Source organism: Podarcis erhardii, assembly GCF_964252035.2.
Source record: "Podarcis erhardii genome assembly, chromosome: 6".
Taxonomy (NCBI): Eukaryota; Metazoa; Chordata; class Lepidosauria; order Squamata; family Lacertidae; genus Podarcis; species Podarcis erhardii.
The window spans coordinates 13,665,916-13,680,395 of NC_138510.1; the positions used below are offsets into that span (position 1 = coordinate 13,665,916).

The 14,480-nt window shown below is 45.9% G+C and overlaps 1 protein-coding gene across 3 annotated transcripts in view; it reads right to left on the reverse strand.

Moving 5' to 3' along the window:
* The window catches only part of EDN3 (endothelin 3), a 37,701-nt gene extending 26,812 nt beyond the window's left edge, over positions 1-10,889 (reverse strand). The window contains exons 1-2 of one of the 3 annotated variants that reach the window (XM_081868135.1): positions 9,937-10,889; positions 5,872-6,145 (exon numbers count right to left, since the gene is read on the reverse strand). In XM_081868135.1, the coding sequence (XP_081724261.1) occupies positions 5,872-6,145; positions 9,937-9,988 (326 nt within the window). In that variant the 5' untranslated portion in view covers positions 9,989-10,889. The remainder of the gene's footprint in view (positions 1-5,871; positions 6,146-9,936) is intronic. The other 2 variants (XM_081868133.1, XM_081868134.1) reach the window with 2 other exon arrangements.
* Positions 10,890-14,480: the final 3,591 nt, after the last annotated feature.

Sequence of the window (14,480 nt, forward strand, 5' to 3'; positions counted from 1 at the left end):
GTAACTGTTATATAAGGGATATTTATATCTGAATGGAAAAGAATGAAAATTATTAAAATTTTGGAACGCAGGAAAAATGTAGAAGAATGAACTCTAGCATGCGAGGGGGCCAGTTTAATTAAACTTTATAATTTGACATTTGAATAATTGGCATTAATAATTGTATCAATTGGATAAAATTGGTATTGTTATAATGAGGCTGTTATTGGAGCAATATACTATAGTGATATGGAAGCCAATAGCAGCATATCCTATCAAAATATCTAGCAAAAACCTTCACTTACTAGTACAAGCAAAATACTACAAAAGTGTACTGGAGCAAAATACTATAAGTGTCCTGGAGCAACTATTACAGCTTTTCAGATATGCACCATGGAAAACTAAGCAATCTATCATCTGACAAAAAGTGCAGTTGAGAAAATCCATATGTGCAACATGATGGGATCCAGAGAAACATACTATTTCCAGTTTTCAAAAAAATCCTGTAGCATCTGGATTTCTCTTATGAAGTTATTTGCTATTACACAGGAGTTTTTAATTGAAAATGTATGCTTATATGGTTCTTTATGACACAGCGGGCACCGTTTTCAATTCCTGGCGTTCATCTGTGAGAACTGGGTACTAAAGTGGAAAACATGCATCTGGGTGTCATACATTTTCTGTGTATATGGAATTTAAATGCTAACTATTCAAGCCACAAATCAAGTGTATTTAAAAGTTGGATGGATCTGAAGGACTGCAGCGTTTTTGCAACTGGTATCTTCATGAGGGTCAAAGTAATCTGTATTCCAGTTTAATTCTAGTGCTGCTTTTGTTTCTTATAATGTATTTAAACATATTTCAATCCGTTACCCCCGAGGATGTGAACAGGCTGCTTGGACACGTGAAACCAACCACCTGTCTCCTTGATCCTTGCCCATCCTGACTAATAAAAGCAAGCCGGGAAGGACTGGGCGATGGGCTCTGCGGGGTGGTGAATGCTTCCCTCTGTGAGGGAACATTCCCAGATCCGCTGAAAGAGGCGGTCTTTAAACCGCTTCTTAAAAAACCATCTTTAGACCCGGCCAGTATGGCCAACTATCGCCCAGTCTCAAATCTTCCATTCTTGGGCAAGGTGATTGAGCGTGTGGTTGCTGAACAACTCCAGGCATGCCTGGAGGATGCGGACCATTTGGATCCCTTCCAATTGGGATTCAGGCCTCATCATTGGACTGAAACTGCCTTGGTCGCGCTGGTTGATGATCTCCGGCGGGCTAGGGACAAAGGTGAGAGTTGTTTCCTAGTTCTGCTGGATCTCTCAGCGGCCTTTGATACAATCTACCATAACATCCTTCTGGGCCGTCTAGAGGGGCTGGGAGCTGTGGGCACTCTTATACAGTGGTTTCGCTCTTTCCTCCTGGGCCGTGTTCAGAAAGTGGTGGTAACTGTGCCCCTGAAGGACCAGGTGCGCAGCCTGGGAGTCATTTTGGACTCACAGCTGTCCATGGAGCCACAGGTTAAATCCGTGTCTAGGGCAGCTGTGTACCAGCTCCATCTGGTACGCAGGCTGAGACCCTATCTGCCTGCGGACTGCCTCGCCAGAGTGGTGCATGCTCTGGTTATCTCCCGCTTAGACTACTGCAATGCGCTCTATGTGGGGCTACCTTTGAAGGTGACCCGGAAACTACAACTAATTCAGAACGCAGCAGCCAGACTGGTGACTGGGAGCGGCCGCCGAGACCATATAACACCGGTCTTGAAAGACCTACATTGGCTCCCAGTACATTTCCAAGCACAATTCAAAGTGTTGGTACTGACCTTTAAAGCCCTAAACGGCGTCGGTCCAGTATACCTGAAGGAGCGTCTCCACCCCCATCCTTCTACCCGGACACTGAGGTCCAGCACCGAGGGCCTTCTGGCGGTTCCCTCACTGCGAGAAGCCAAGTTACAGGGAACCAGGCAGAGGGCCTTCTCGGTAGTGGCGCCCTCCCTGTGGAACGCCCTCCCACCAGATGTCAAAGAGAACAACAACTACCAGAATTTTAGAAGACATCTGAAGGCAGCCCTGTTTAGGGATGCTTTTAATGTTTGATGTATCACAGTATTTTAATATTTTGTTGGAAGCCGCTCAGAGTGGCTGGGGAGGCCCAGCCAGATGGGCGGGGTATAAATAATATATTATTAATTATTATTATTATTATTATTATTATTATTCTGATCGGCAAGTCCTAGGCTCTGTGGTTTAACCCACAGCACCACCAATTCCTGGTCTGAGGAAAACGTGGTGTATTAACAACAACAACGGAAATGGAATTCTGCACATGCTAAAATGCACTATTATTATTTTGAATGATACAATACAGAGTTCCAGGGTCTAAGCCCCTCCAAAGTGTGGCTCAGCCTGTGGGATGCTGGCTTATGTGTTTATGTTTGGGTTTTTATCTTTTATAGTACTGAAATCTGATTTAAGCGATCTTGAGGAACCTTTGACTGAAAGGTAGGGTATAAATCTTCAAACTCAATGGCAACGGTATGGAGGATGCATAAAGGGCTACTCATTCTTAGTCTAAAACAAGAAACCAAAACGTACTGTCTTTTCACACACCTAGTAGAAACACAAAAGAAGGGTATGCTAGTATCTTGTCAACATGCTCATTTTCCATGGGCAGGGGTTAACTAGTCTCTTGAGGGAGCAATATGCAGTCTTTGCAGTCTGAAGCTGTATGTAGTCCAAGCCAAGGTGGAAACAACTGTTATATGTCTCCTCCAATGTTTATTTCACTTGTTTAATTAAATAGTGCTAACAATGTGCAGGGTGTTTTACAATTTGTATGACTATAAATGCCTGCCCCAAGAAACTTACAGTCCAAATTTGTAAACAGGAGTGGCAAGACAGGGGAAGTAGAGAGGATAAACCTTTTGGGGAGGGGAGAGAATATATGTCAACAATTAAAAACTTTAATTAACCTGAATATACTCATCTTTTTACCTTTTGTCACATGATGAAATAAGAATAAGGAACTTTTTTTCTTTCATACGGTGCCTAATATGTTAAATGCATAACATTATTAAACATTATTATTACTACTATAGTAAGCACCTAGCAATTTCACATGTCAAACTAATAGCCCTGCAAATAAATTTACAAAAGATGCTTACCTGCAACCCTTTTTCTAGCCTACCTGCTAACTTTATACATTCCAAGCAGCCACTGTCAGCTAAGGGATGGTTGAAATAAAAATAAATACAGTGGTGCCCCGCAAGATGAACGCCTCGCAAGACGGAAAACCCACTAGACGAAAGGGTTTTACGTTTTGGAGGTGCTTCGCAAAACGAATTTCCCTATGGGCTGGCTTCGCAAGATGAAAATGTCTTGCAAGTTCCTGCGGGTATTTTCCCCTCCCCCCCCTTTTCTAAGCAGCTAAGCCGCTTATCAGCTGATCCGCTAAACTTAAAAGCCGCTAAACCGCTAATAGCGCTAATCCGCTAAGCTGTCAATGGGCTTGCTTCGCAAGACGAAAAAAACGCTATACGAAGAGACTCACAGAACGGATTAATTTCGTCTTGTGAGGCACCACTGTACAGTGTTCCCTTCCTTGTTGCCTGAAGGCAATGCTTCACCACAGATGATTAGACAAGTGGCTACTTATAAGCCTGTAATAATATCATTAGCAGCCCAGTGTAACTCCAGTGAACCAACTGCCAGAACAAAATATTCCAACTAGAAAGTATTTGTGATAGAGGTTCTAGAATCGTAGAATCACAGAATGGTAGATTTGGGAGGATTTCTGAGGGTTGTCTAGTCCAACCCCCTGCAATACAAGAATCTCAACTAAAGCATAAATGACAAATGACCATCCAATCTCTGCTTAAAAACCCCAAGGAATATTTATTATACCTGGAATCTATTGGTTCGGGTCCTACCCTCCAGGGCAGGAGAAAACAAGCTTGTTCCATCTCATCTTTCATGTAGTATATCATATCTCTCAGTCTCCTCTTCTCCAGGCTATACGTACCAAACACTCTCAACCGTTCCTCATAAGGCTTTGTTTCTAGACCCTTGATCATCTCGGCTACTCTCCTCTGCACACGTTCTGGCTTGCCTATATCCTTCTTAAATTGTGGTACCCAGAACTAGACATAGTTGTGGTTTGAGCAAGGCAGAATTGAGCAGTAGTATTACAAATTTATAGGAAGGGGGGAAAGAGTAAGGGAATTGTGTGTGTGTGTGTGTGTGTGTGTACTTCTTGCATGCCAGACTGTGCTGTCCATAGATTTTTCTGGAATTCTTGAAATGTCTAGTGAAAAGAGTGGGATATAAAAATTAACTCCTAACTTTAACATGTGCCAGATGAACAAATTCACCAGCTTCCTCCAAAAAAGAGAAGGGGAACCTTTTCCAGCACTCATTGTAAAAATGAAAAATAAAAAAAACCCTTCCATTTTTATGTAAACACTATTGGGGCAGTACTTCAGCATCTGAATTATTTTTGTCAAATTAGTTGTCAACTACAAAAATAATTCCATCTATAGGTTCGGTGGCACTGTGGTCTAAACTGAGCCTCTTGGGGCGAATGGGCCGCATCCAGCCCCTGGGCCTTAGGTTGCCTACCCCTGCTCTTGGGCTTGCAGATCGGAAGGTCAGCGGTTCAAATCCGTGCAACAGGGTGAGCTCCCATTGCTCTCTCCCAGCTTTTGCCAACCTAGCAGTTGGAAAGCACACCAGTGCAAGTAGATAAATAGGTGCCGCTGCAGCGGGAAGGTAAACGGTGTTTCCATCACGGTCCTCCGTGAGCCAATAGTGGTTTAGTCATGCTGGCCACATGACCCAGAAAGCTGTCTGTGGACAAATGCCGGCTCCCTTGGCCTGAGAAGAAAGATGAGTGCCACACCCGCCTTTGATTGGACTTACTTCATACTCCAGGATCTGGTGAAGACACTGCAATATTTAGGGTAGGAAGCAGGCATCTACAAATCGACTTGCTCAGTTAAATACCCCAGGCACTCTGGTGAAAAAGGACATCCAGCAGCTCACAATCCCGCTCTCTTCCACACTGAAATACAGCCAATTGCATTCGTATTTCTACTTGGAGAAGACAAGAACCAGCATCGCCACACCTCTCCTCTGCTGGGCTCCAGCGCATGAGGAGATTCCTCACACAATGGCCCAACGCTGCCATGCCAGAGCTTTCAGGCTGACCCATGGGCAGAAGAGGTGTGCCACTCATCCGCTGGAGTCTGGCATGTGAGGGAGCTGCAGAGGCAGCTTCCTCACATGATGGCCCAGCACCACTGAGCTGCCCAGTCCACCGGGGGTGGCACTTGCCCCGCTGGGGCACCAGCAACCTATGCTATGCCACTGTGGTTGAGAATAAGTAGTGACTGGTAAGAAAGCCAAGCCATTATTTGCAGACTCAGAGCTGGAAGGAATTTTCATGCCAGTAAGATCAGCTACTGACCCTGTTCAGTTTTTGCCTTCCTATCCAATAGTTGCCTTTGCACAATTCACTAGGGCTATCATGTGAATAGTTTTACTCATTGGTTCCTTGCTTGATGGCTACTCCACTTTGATTCACTTTATCTCATCCTATTTTCAGCTTCTGGTACACTACTAGCTAGACGATACAAATCAAACTGTGTATAAACAGGTGCACACGCAGTCAGTTATACACAGCCACTGGAAGCGCAGCCAAACTCCACAGAAGAGCTACATAAACAACATCTAAGAGATGTATACAAACTAATACCGTATCTTATTCATTCAGCATAACCAGACTGTACCGTTATGCAGATTAAAGTGTATATTCCATATGTAACAGTGCATGTGGAGTATATAAAACAGCCGGGAGATTCACTTTTCACACATTATTTAGACCAAACCTCCTCACTCACTCTGGGGTGTTGATCCAGATTATGTCCAGGTGGCAGTAATAAACACACTCCTTATCTTTGTAGGTGTAGCAAGTGCAGCGCTTGGCTCTGTGGTGTATCTCCGGTGGGCCAGCCACTTTCCTCACGGTGGCGTTGCCGGCTGAAAGCAGCCCTCCTACTGCTGTCTCGTTTTCTTTGCTGACCCTCCCGTGGGGCCCTGGAAACCTCAGCTCACTGTTGCTGCTACTGCCACCACTGTAGAGCAGCAGGGGGCGAGAGACGGGCAGTGAGAAGCCTGCAAAGTCGGGGAGAAAATAAAAGACAAAGTTTAATCAGAAGGGAAAGCTTCTATTTCTGCAGTAAGGCATTTAAGACCAATAAAAAGGCAGCAACATCTGGAACAAGATTTAAAGGACCATTGACTGTCACAATCCATAGCATGTTTGCTCCAAGTTAATAGTTGTTTTTTATTACTTTTTAACATATGGAATGGAAACTGCAATAAATCATGAACATCTATTTATGCTAATCAACAACTCAGACTTCCACCTATGATTACATGTGTTCAGACATCATAATAAACCACAGCTTATTGAGACACTGGATAGCTCAGTTGGTTAGAGCGTGGTGCTGATAATGCCAAGGTTGCAGGTTCAATCCCTGTATGGGACAACAGCATATTCCTGCATTGCAGGGGGCTGGACTAGATGATCCTCCAGGGTCCCTTCCAACTCTACAATTCTATGATTCTGTGATTATGACAGGGATGAGCCTGTGTGAGCCTTGGTTTGCACACACCCCTCTCACCTCCTCTATCACGGCCATGAGGAGCTCAGAAGCTTTCTTTACAGTTTGATTCACCATGACCTGTTATGCCATCTGAACAAAGAAAAACTATGCTTAATGATAGCTAAGGTTTGTTTGAAACAAGAGAGCTTCAAACCACGGGGTGTAACACTATACAGCTATTAATCAGGAACAGAAGTGAAACTTCCAATCCACTTCTCACAGTCACGCTGGGGGAGTGGAAAGCTCACGAGCTGAAAACTTGCACAGGCTGATCCATCCCATAATAAACCAGTTTATCATAACATCTGAACATGGCCAATGGACGCATATCACTTACCCATGATTAATAAATCATAGTTTAATGAACCATGGTCTACAAAGCAGGACACTAAGTGAGTAGGACGGCGTGCATGGCATTTTAAGCCACAGTCTAGCATTAATGAACAGAACAAAATAAAAAAATTCCTTCCAGTAGCACCTTAAAGACCAACTAAGTTAGTTCTAGGTATGAGCTTTCGTGTGCATGCACACTTCTTCAGATACACTGAAACAGAAGTCACCAGACCCTTCTATATAGTGAGAAGGTGGGGAGGGGTATTACTCAGAAGGGTGGTGGGAATGGGAGATTGGCAGATAGCTGTGATGAGCCTGTTGACGACTCTTAACGACTGCAATAGGTCTTACAGGAAAAAGCAAGGGGTGAGAAGGTGAAAAATGGCTTTGTCATGTATAATGAGATAAGAATCCAATGTCTTTGTTCAGACCAGGTCTCTCCATGGTTTTAAGTTTGGTAATAAGTTGCAATTCAGCAGCTTCTCTTTCCAGTCTATTTCTGAAATTCCTTTGTAATAGAACAGCTACTTTGAGATCTTGTATAGAATGTCCTGGGAGATTGAAGTGTTCTCCTACTGGTTTCTCTGTCTGAGAGAAACCAGGCAGATCACTGAGCAGATCACTCCTACTTTGCTAAAAAGAACATAAGAAAAGTCTACTGGTTCAGGACAATGGGCCATCTAGTCCAGCATCTTGTTTTCACAGTGACCAACCAGATGCCTATGGGAAGTCTGAAAGCAGGACCTGAGCACAACAGCACTCTCTTGGTGGGAACATAAAACCGCAATCCTTGGCTTAGTGTTCTATCCAAACCAGGGATTGTGGCTTAATTCAATCCCAACAAACCATGGGCGTAGCCAGGGTGCTTCCCCCCAAATCAAGTAAATAAATAAAAATACTTAACTAATTGACCAATTGCATTGAAGATAATTCAGTTTTGCCTCTCCCCCCCATAAAGCTTGCCCCCCTCCAAAAAAGTCCTGGTTACGTTCATGCAACAAACCATGATCTGAAGCCAGATTTTGCTTGTAGTTTGTTTGGAGAAAAACAAATCACAGTCAATAATTTGGACACCATAAACCAAGGGCAGTTTTTTTGCTCCTGCTCATGCAAGGGGAGGAGCAAAATGAGACTGATCCGTGCATTCCTGGTAAAATATTAACTATGGCTTACCTGAGAACAATGCCAATGAGGGAAAAGTTGAGAAAATGGACGAAAAAAATACAAAGTCGTACACTGACTGTCAAACTGCACTACTTTGCCAAGTATAATAAGCACTAATTTCTCCTAAGCTGCCAGTATACAGATATCAGAAGTCTTTTATTGATGTTGGAGGACCACTGGCTTCAACATTTGCTATTGGCCACTAGAAATGTGCAACTTATCCCTCGGAGTTGTGCAACTTCTAGGTCCTGAAATGCAGGAAATACTCCAAAAATTCCTTGAATAATTTAGTGCCATATTACACTGTGAGAAAACCTCTCACCAAAAGCGTGCTGCCTTGCAACAAGCCATAGCATGCAAGTTAGAGGCACATTTTATTGTCATCTGCCAGATCCTTCTGGCATGCAGGATTTCAAGGGAGATCAGAGCAATACCTGCGGGGATGACAGTGCAATCTTAGAGGAGTGCACTCCAGGCGTCCTCACTTCTACAAGCAAAAGATCCTAGATGCAACCAGTACACAGTGCAGTACAGCCATGTGAGATACCCAAAATAATGCAGTATTATTTCCGTCAGAGAACTTCCTGGTGGAGACAATACCGTACTTTTTGCGTCTTCAAAGCAGTTCACATAGACTACTTAGATGATTCTCACAACCCCTTGGTAAGGCAAGCAAGAATGATCAACACCATTGGAGCCAAGAGACAGTGGTTTTGCTATCCTTAATGCTATGAAGAGAATGTGTTACTGAGGTTAGATTTCAGCCAGGGATTTATTCCCGGGCTCCCTGTTCATCACAGCCACAACACGAGAAAACATTCTTCTTTGTTCAGCAGCAAGCGTGCATAACTCCAAAGTACACATAATCAATATAATATTTTGGAAAGGTCTCTGCTTTTTATTTTTTAGAAAAATTGTCAGATTTCCTTGATCCAGAAAATCCTACATATTTCATTTGAGGAACAGTTAATATGGAAAGGTGGGTTCATAATTTTTTGTTGCCAAATAGCATTATTTTTAAAAAGCAAGGGGATGGAAAAGCAGTTTTAAATGTTTGGTGTTTGGTTTGTTTCTAATTTTTATTGCTAATTGTTGTTTTTAATTATTGTACAGTGTATTTTTTAATATTGTCTTGCTTTTAAGTCACCAAGGGATTAGTCATTGATGTAGCCATTTAAATTTTATAATTACTTAACATTTCAGAAATTATAAGCTTCTGGCAAGATTTTGTTGTTCCTATTTATTCTGTTTGGTATTCCATAGAGCACATTGTTCTTTAAGTTTTATATTTATTATACAGTATTGTATTATTAATAATAGTGCTGTTATTGTTAAACAGAAGAAACAGTGTTTAGAATTTCTCTAATGCCATTAAGAAAACTGTATCTTTCATCTTGACTCTACAGTTACTAGGAGGCCCACGGGATTTGAGGCTCAGCAGTAAATCTTACTTTACTTCAGTGGGCTTTAGGCTCAGGTATCTGGGTATAGGATTGCAATCTTCCACTGCAATCTTCCACACTTGACTAGGAATAAGACCCATAGAACTAAACTAGATTTACCTCCGAGACGTGATAGAATTGCACAGCTCAAAACCTATCCACATTTACTAGGGAAGTAAGCCAATTCAAGGGCTGGGTTTTGAGTAAACTAATTACGGATCGCGCGGCTAATCGCTGCAAAATCGAATTCTTGTTCAGTATCGCCGCTCCCGGGAATCCCTCCCGAGAAAGCGATCAGGAATAACCAATACAATCGATCTCTTTCTCCACCACCTTTGTTTGGTTTGGGGTTTTTTACCTGTACTCGAGATAACTGTAAGCCCAACAAGTACCAGGAATCCCAGCTCCATGAAATCCAATGGGAAGCTTCGCAACTTGCGGGCAAACACAGGCGGCGAGGAAGAAGGGGCTGGCGGGGCGGGGAACCCCCGTAAGACTTGCGCGTGGAAATATACTCCTGACGGAAGGGGAAATCCCGGGTCGCGGCTACATGGAAGGTCTCCTCCCGGACGTGTTTCCTCCACGCGCCGTGGAGTTTACGGCGCCTGGGGTCTTGGATTGCCGGTTGCGCCCCCACGCCGCTTGCCCTCCAGCTCCCTCTTTGCAGAACTAGTCCCGAAGAAAGCGTTGCAAAGCCAAGACGCCCTCCATAGCTCGCCTTGCCTTTCCTCTCCCTCCTTCTCTCAGCACCTCTGGATCCGATCCGAAACGCGGGTTCGGGGCTTCCCACGCGCGCACCGACACCAACCGCTGCCAGGCAAGACTGCCGAGTTGCTTATCGTCTTTCTCCGTCTCCTCCTGTTTCCCGCATCCTGCTGCAACGGCAGCTTTGCCCAGGTAAGCGCCGAGAAAAGCAGCGACGCCGGACGCTCCTCCGCCAAGGCGAGCCCGCTCTCGCCAAAACGGGGTTTTGCGCGCGTTTCTCATCCCATCACTTGCGCCGAGCTGTTAAGCGAGCCGTCGGAGGAGGGGTGGGTTTAGGGATGAAGGCGGGGCCTGGGAGCTGGTTCTGGTCCTGATTGGTTCCGCCCCAGCCCGGGTTTTGCATACGGAGCAACAGAGAGTTGGCATTAGCTCGCAGGTTGCATCGGGGAGAGGTTGTAAATCCGTCCACAGCCGTGTTACGCAGCTTGTTTAAAAAGCATGTGCCCATATGGGAGTAGCCAAGCCCCTAACTCAATAAAAAATCAAGACAAATCTGAGGTTCTTCCCCCTCCTAACAAAAGCCTTCCCCTCACCAACAAAAATCCTGGCTACGCCCATGCATGTACCGTATACAGAAACGGTTTAATGTGCAAAGCGCTTAGCAATCTTGAATCTTTGCTGGCTAACCTATCCTGAGCGTGCCTGCCCCGCCCTACAGCACCCAGGGACCGGGGCCAGAAGCCCCAGTTGACCTGTTGAGGCTGAGAGACAGGAATACTGTATGACCAAAGTTGTAAACAAAGATTACTAGGAAATAGATCAGGGTTGTGAACCTGAGACTCAGGGCAAGGGAGTATTAAGGAGCCTACTGTCCAAAGGCAAAATTTGCACATCTTGCTCCAGCCCCTTTTGCCTGTGTTCCTTTGAAGGTTGTCCAGAAGGGAATGCAATCCTCAGTGAAAAATGTAGCCTACTCCTGGCATATATCAAAGATGGGGAACCAGCTGTGGCCCTCCAGATATCACTGGATAGCAGCTCCCATAATCCCTGAGTATTGGCTATGCTGACTGGAGTTGATGGGAGTTAAGAGTTCAGCAACAAGGACAACTCTCAGGCACTGAGAGCACTTGAACCCAGATCTAAGCCTGTCCACTAGATCAGTGGTTTGACAGCTTCCTAACTTCATAGAATCCTTCCAGTGAGAGCCAGTGTGGTGTAGTGGTTAAGAGCGGTAGTCTCGTTATCTGGGGAACCGGGTTCGATTCCCCGCTCCTCCACATGCAGCTGCCGGGTGACCTTGGGCTAGTCACACTTCTCTGAAGTCTCTCAGCCCCACTCACCTCACAGAGTGTTTGTTGTGGGGGAGGAAGGGAAAGGAGAATGTTAGCCGCTTTGAGACTCCTTAAAGGGAGTGAAAGGCGGGATATCAAATCCAAACTCTTCTTCTTCTTCTTCCCATGTCATCTACCAAGACAGTGGATTCTGGGCCACATATGTTCTAGGGCACACTCCCCCCTCACAGAAGACACTTAGGAAGGCCGCCTTCTGTCAACTGAGAAGCCATCTCTTTCAGCTGCACATTGCAGGAGATTTCTATTGGTGGATAAGCTGTGTTTCCAGGAAGTTTGTCTGCTGTTACTGCGCTAATCATTAAGGAATAGCTGTGGGATGTGAAACACAGAGCAGTCAAGTACAACATCCCTAGAGTGGAGATAGAAAGGGGATGTCTGGACCAGCCAGTCGTAACTTCTTGTTTCCTCCTAGGCTGGGACAGACTTCCTCTACATGTGACCAGAGGTGGGCGTGGCCTCACCTGTGCAGGTAACAAAAGCATAGGACTGGCCGCCATCTCTCTCTCTCTCTGACTACATTCGTCAAAGAAGGAACATCTGCTTAGCCTAAGATGCTCTCTTGGCTTCCAGCCAAGTGAGGACAAAGGGACTATCTCTTTATGGGACTGATTCCAGGTATATTACTTTTGTAACGTAAGTCTGCCTTCTGCATAGCTGTCAACGTTTCCCTTTTTTAAAGAGAAATTCCCTTATTCCGAATAGGATTCCTCGCAAGAAAAGGGAAAAGTTGACAGCTATGGCCTTCTGGGATCCAGCTGCGGACAGAATGAGTGAGTAAACTCTTTTTATACTTTTATAGAAGACTGTGTCATGTCTATTTCTTTTATGAGGGACTAAAGGGGAAATTACCAGGTAAATTATTTTAGAGGCTTTAGCAAGCCTGAGCAAACGCATCCACTGTGTAAGTTTAAAAAGGGGAATGTTACTCTGCTAAATTGTAGAACTTGTTAACACAAGTTAGAAAGGATATAATCAAACAATATATCCTCTCCTGCATCCCTGAACATCCCCACTGTTATGTAGTGAAGTTTCACCCTAGGCCAGCAGGGGGATACTGTATATAGTTTTCACTGGAGGATGCCTCATCACTGCTGGCCTCTTCATGATGCACCGGAACTGGCTCCCTAGCAAGACGCGGGCTGCTGGACTTGCGGATCTCCTGGGCGGAGCGTTCAGCAGCTTCTGAGGCCACAGCCTCCTCAATGGCTTTCTGTAGCGTGAGGTCTGGCTTGGCGAGGAGACGCCGTTGCAGATGGATGTCCCGGACCCCGCAGACGATTCGATCCATCAGGGCATCGTCTAAGTCTCGGAACTCACAGTGCATTGCAGCCTGTCGCAGGGCGGTGGTGTAGTTGTTGATTGACTCCCCCTCTGCCTGGTTCCGGTGGTAGAACGCATGGCGGGCAGCAATCTTGGACGGCTTTGGTGCGTAGTGGTTGCGGAGCTTCTCTTGGATCGTGTCCCATGGTGTTGCCTGGACTGCTTCAGGCGCAACCAATGCTCGGGCCATCTCAAACAGAGGCCCACAGAGGCTGAGGAATAGGCCCCACTTCCGATCCTTTGATACTGCTGTCAGCTCGTTGGCTTGGAGGTAGCAGTCGAACCGAGCGAGGTAGGAGTCCCATGATTCAGAGGCTGGCGCAAACGGCAGTAGAGGCACAAGTGAAGCCATGATTCCGATGCCGGCGTGAAGGGCGATGGATGGAACACCGTGCTCTTAGCCAGAACAGTCAGCTCTGAATTGGTTCTGTCCAGTGATTTCGCTCAGTGATTTCGCTCTGTGATTCAGCTCAGTTATTCAGCTCAGTTCAGAGGCTGGCTGCATCTGGCTGTGCTCTGATGTCCATTGATCCCACCTTCGTCGCCAGCATTAAGTTGTGGGTTGACATAGCAGATGACACAGCGATTTCTCCAAGTAGCTCTTTATTTCGTAAGCTGGAATAGAACTGACTGCAAACAGCTCAGCCGGCCTGCTTTTATAGGCAGCCGGCTGTCAACATTGTAACAACAATAGCCCAGAGTTCCCGCCTAAAATAACTGACGTGGACCTGAGTGAAAACTATTTACAGACCTGAGTGAAAACTATATACAGTATCCCCCTGCTGGCCCAGGGTGAAACTTCACTACATAACACCCACAATAGCAGATAACCTTCCAAGGAATTCCAAGGGTCCTCCAGAACACAGTTAGAAAATTTTTGCTCTAAAGGTGGCTAATTGTTACAGTGGTGCCCCGCAAGACGAATGCCTCGCAAGACGGAAAACCTGCTAGATGAAAGGGTTTTCCGTTTTTTGAGGCACTTCGCAAGACGAATTTCCCTATGGGCTTGCTTCGCAAGAAGAAAGCCCATAGGGAAATCTCCAGGGACCTCTTTTAAATGCTGGCGGTGGGGAGCAAAGCCTTCCCCCCCCCTCCGGCCTTCAGAAGAGGTCCAGGAAGGCCGGCGGGGGCCGAAAGGCTTTGCTCCCCACCGCCAGCATTTTAAAAGCGGTCCGGGATAGCAGGGAAGCGCTTCCTGCTATCCCGGACGACTTTTGAAGGCAGGCGGGGAGGAGCAAAGACTTTCGCCCCCCGCCAGCCTTCAGAAGAGGTCCTGGACCTCTTCTGAAGGCTGGCGGGGGGCAAAAATCTTTGCTCCCCCCCGCCTGCCTTCCCGGGGGCTTTAAAATCGCCCCGGGACAGCGGAGAAGTCCGCTGTCCGGGGCCATCTTAAAATGCTGGCGGGCGGCAGCGAAGCCTTCGCTGCCGCCCGCCAGCATTTTAAAAAACCCCGGGACAGCGGAGGACTTCTCCGCTGTCCAGGGCGATCTTAAAATGCTGGCCGGTGGCAGCGAAGCCTTCGCTG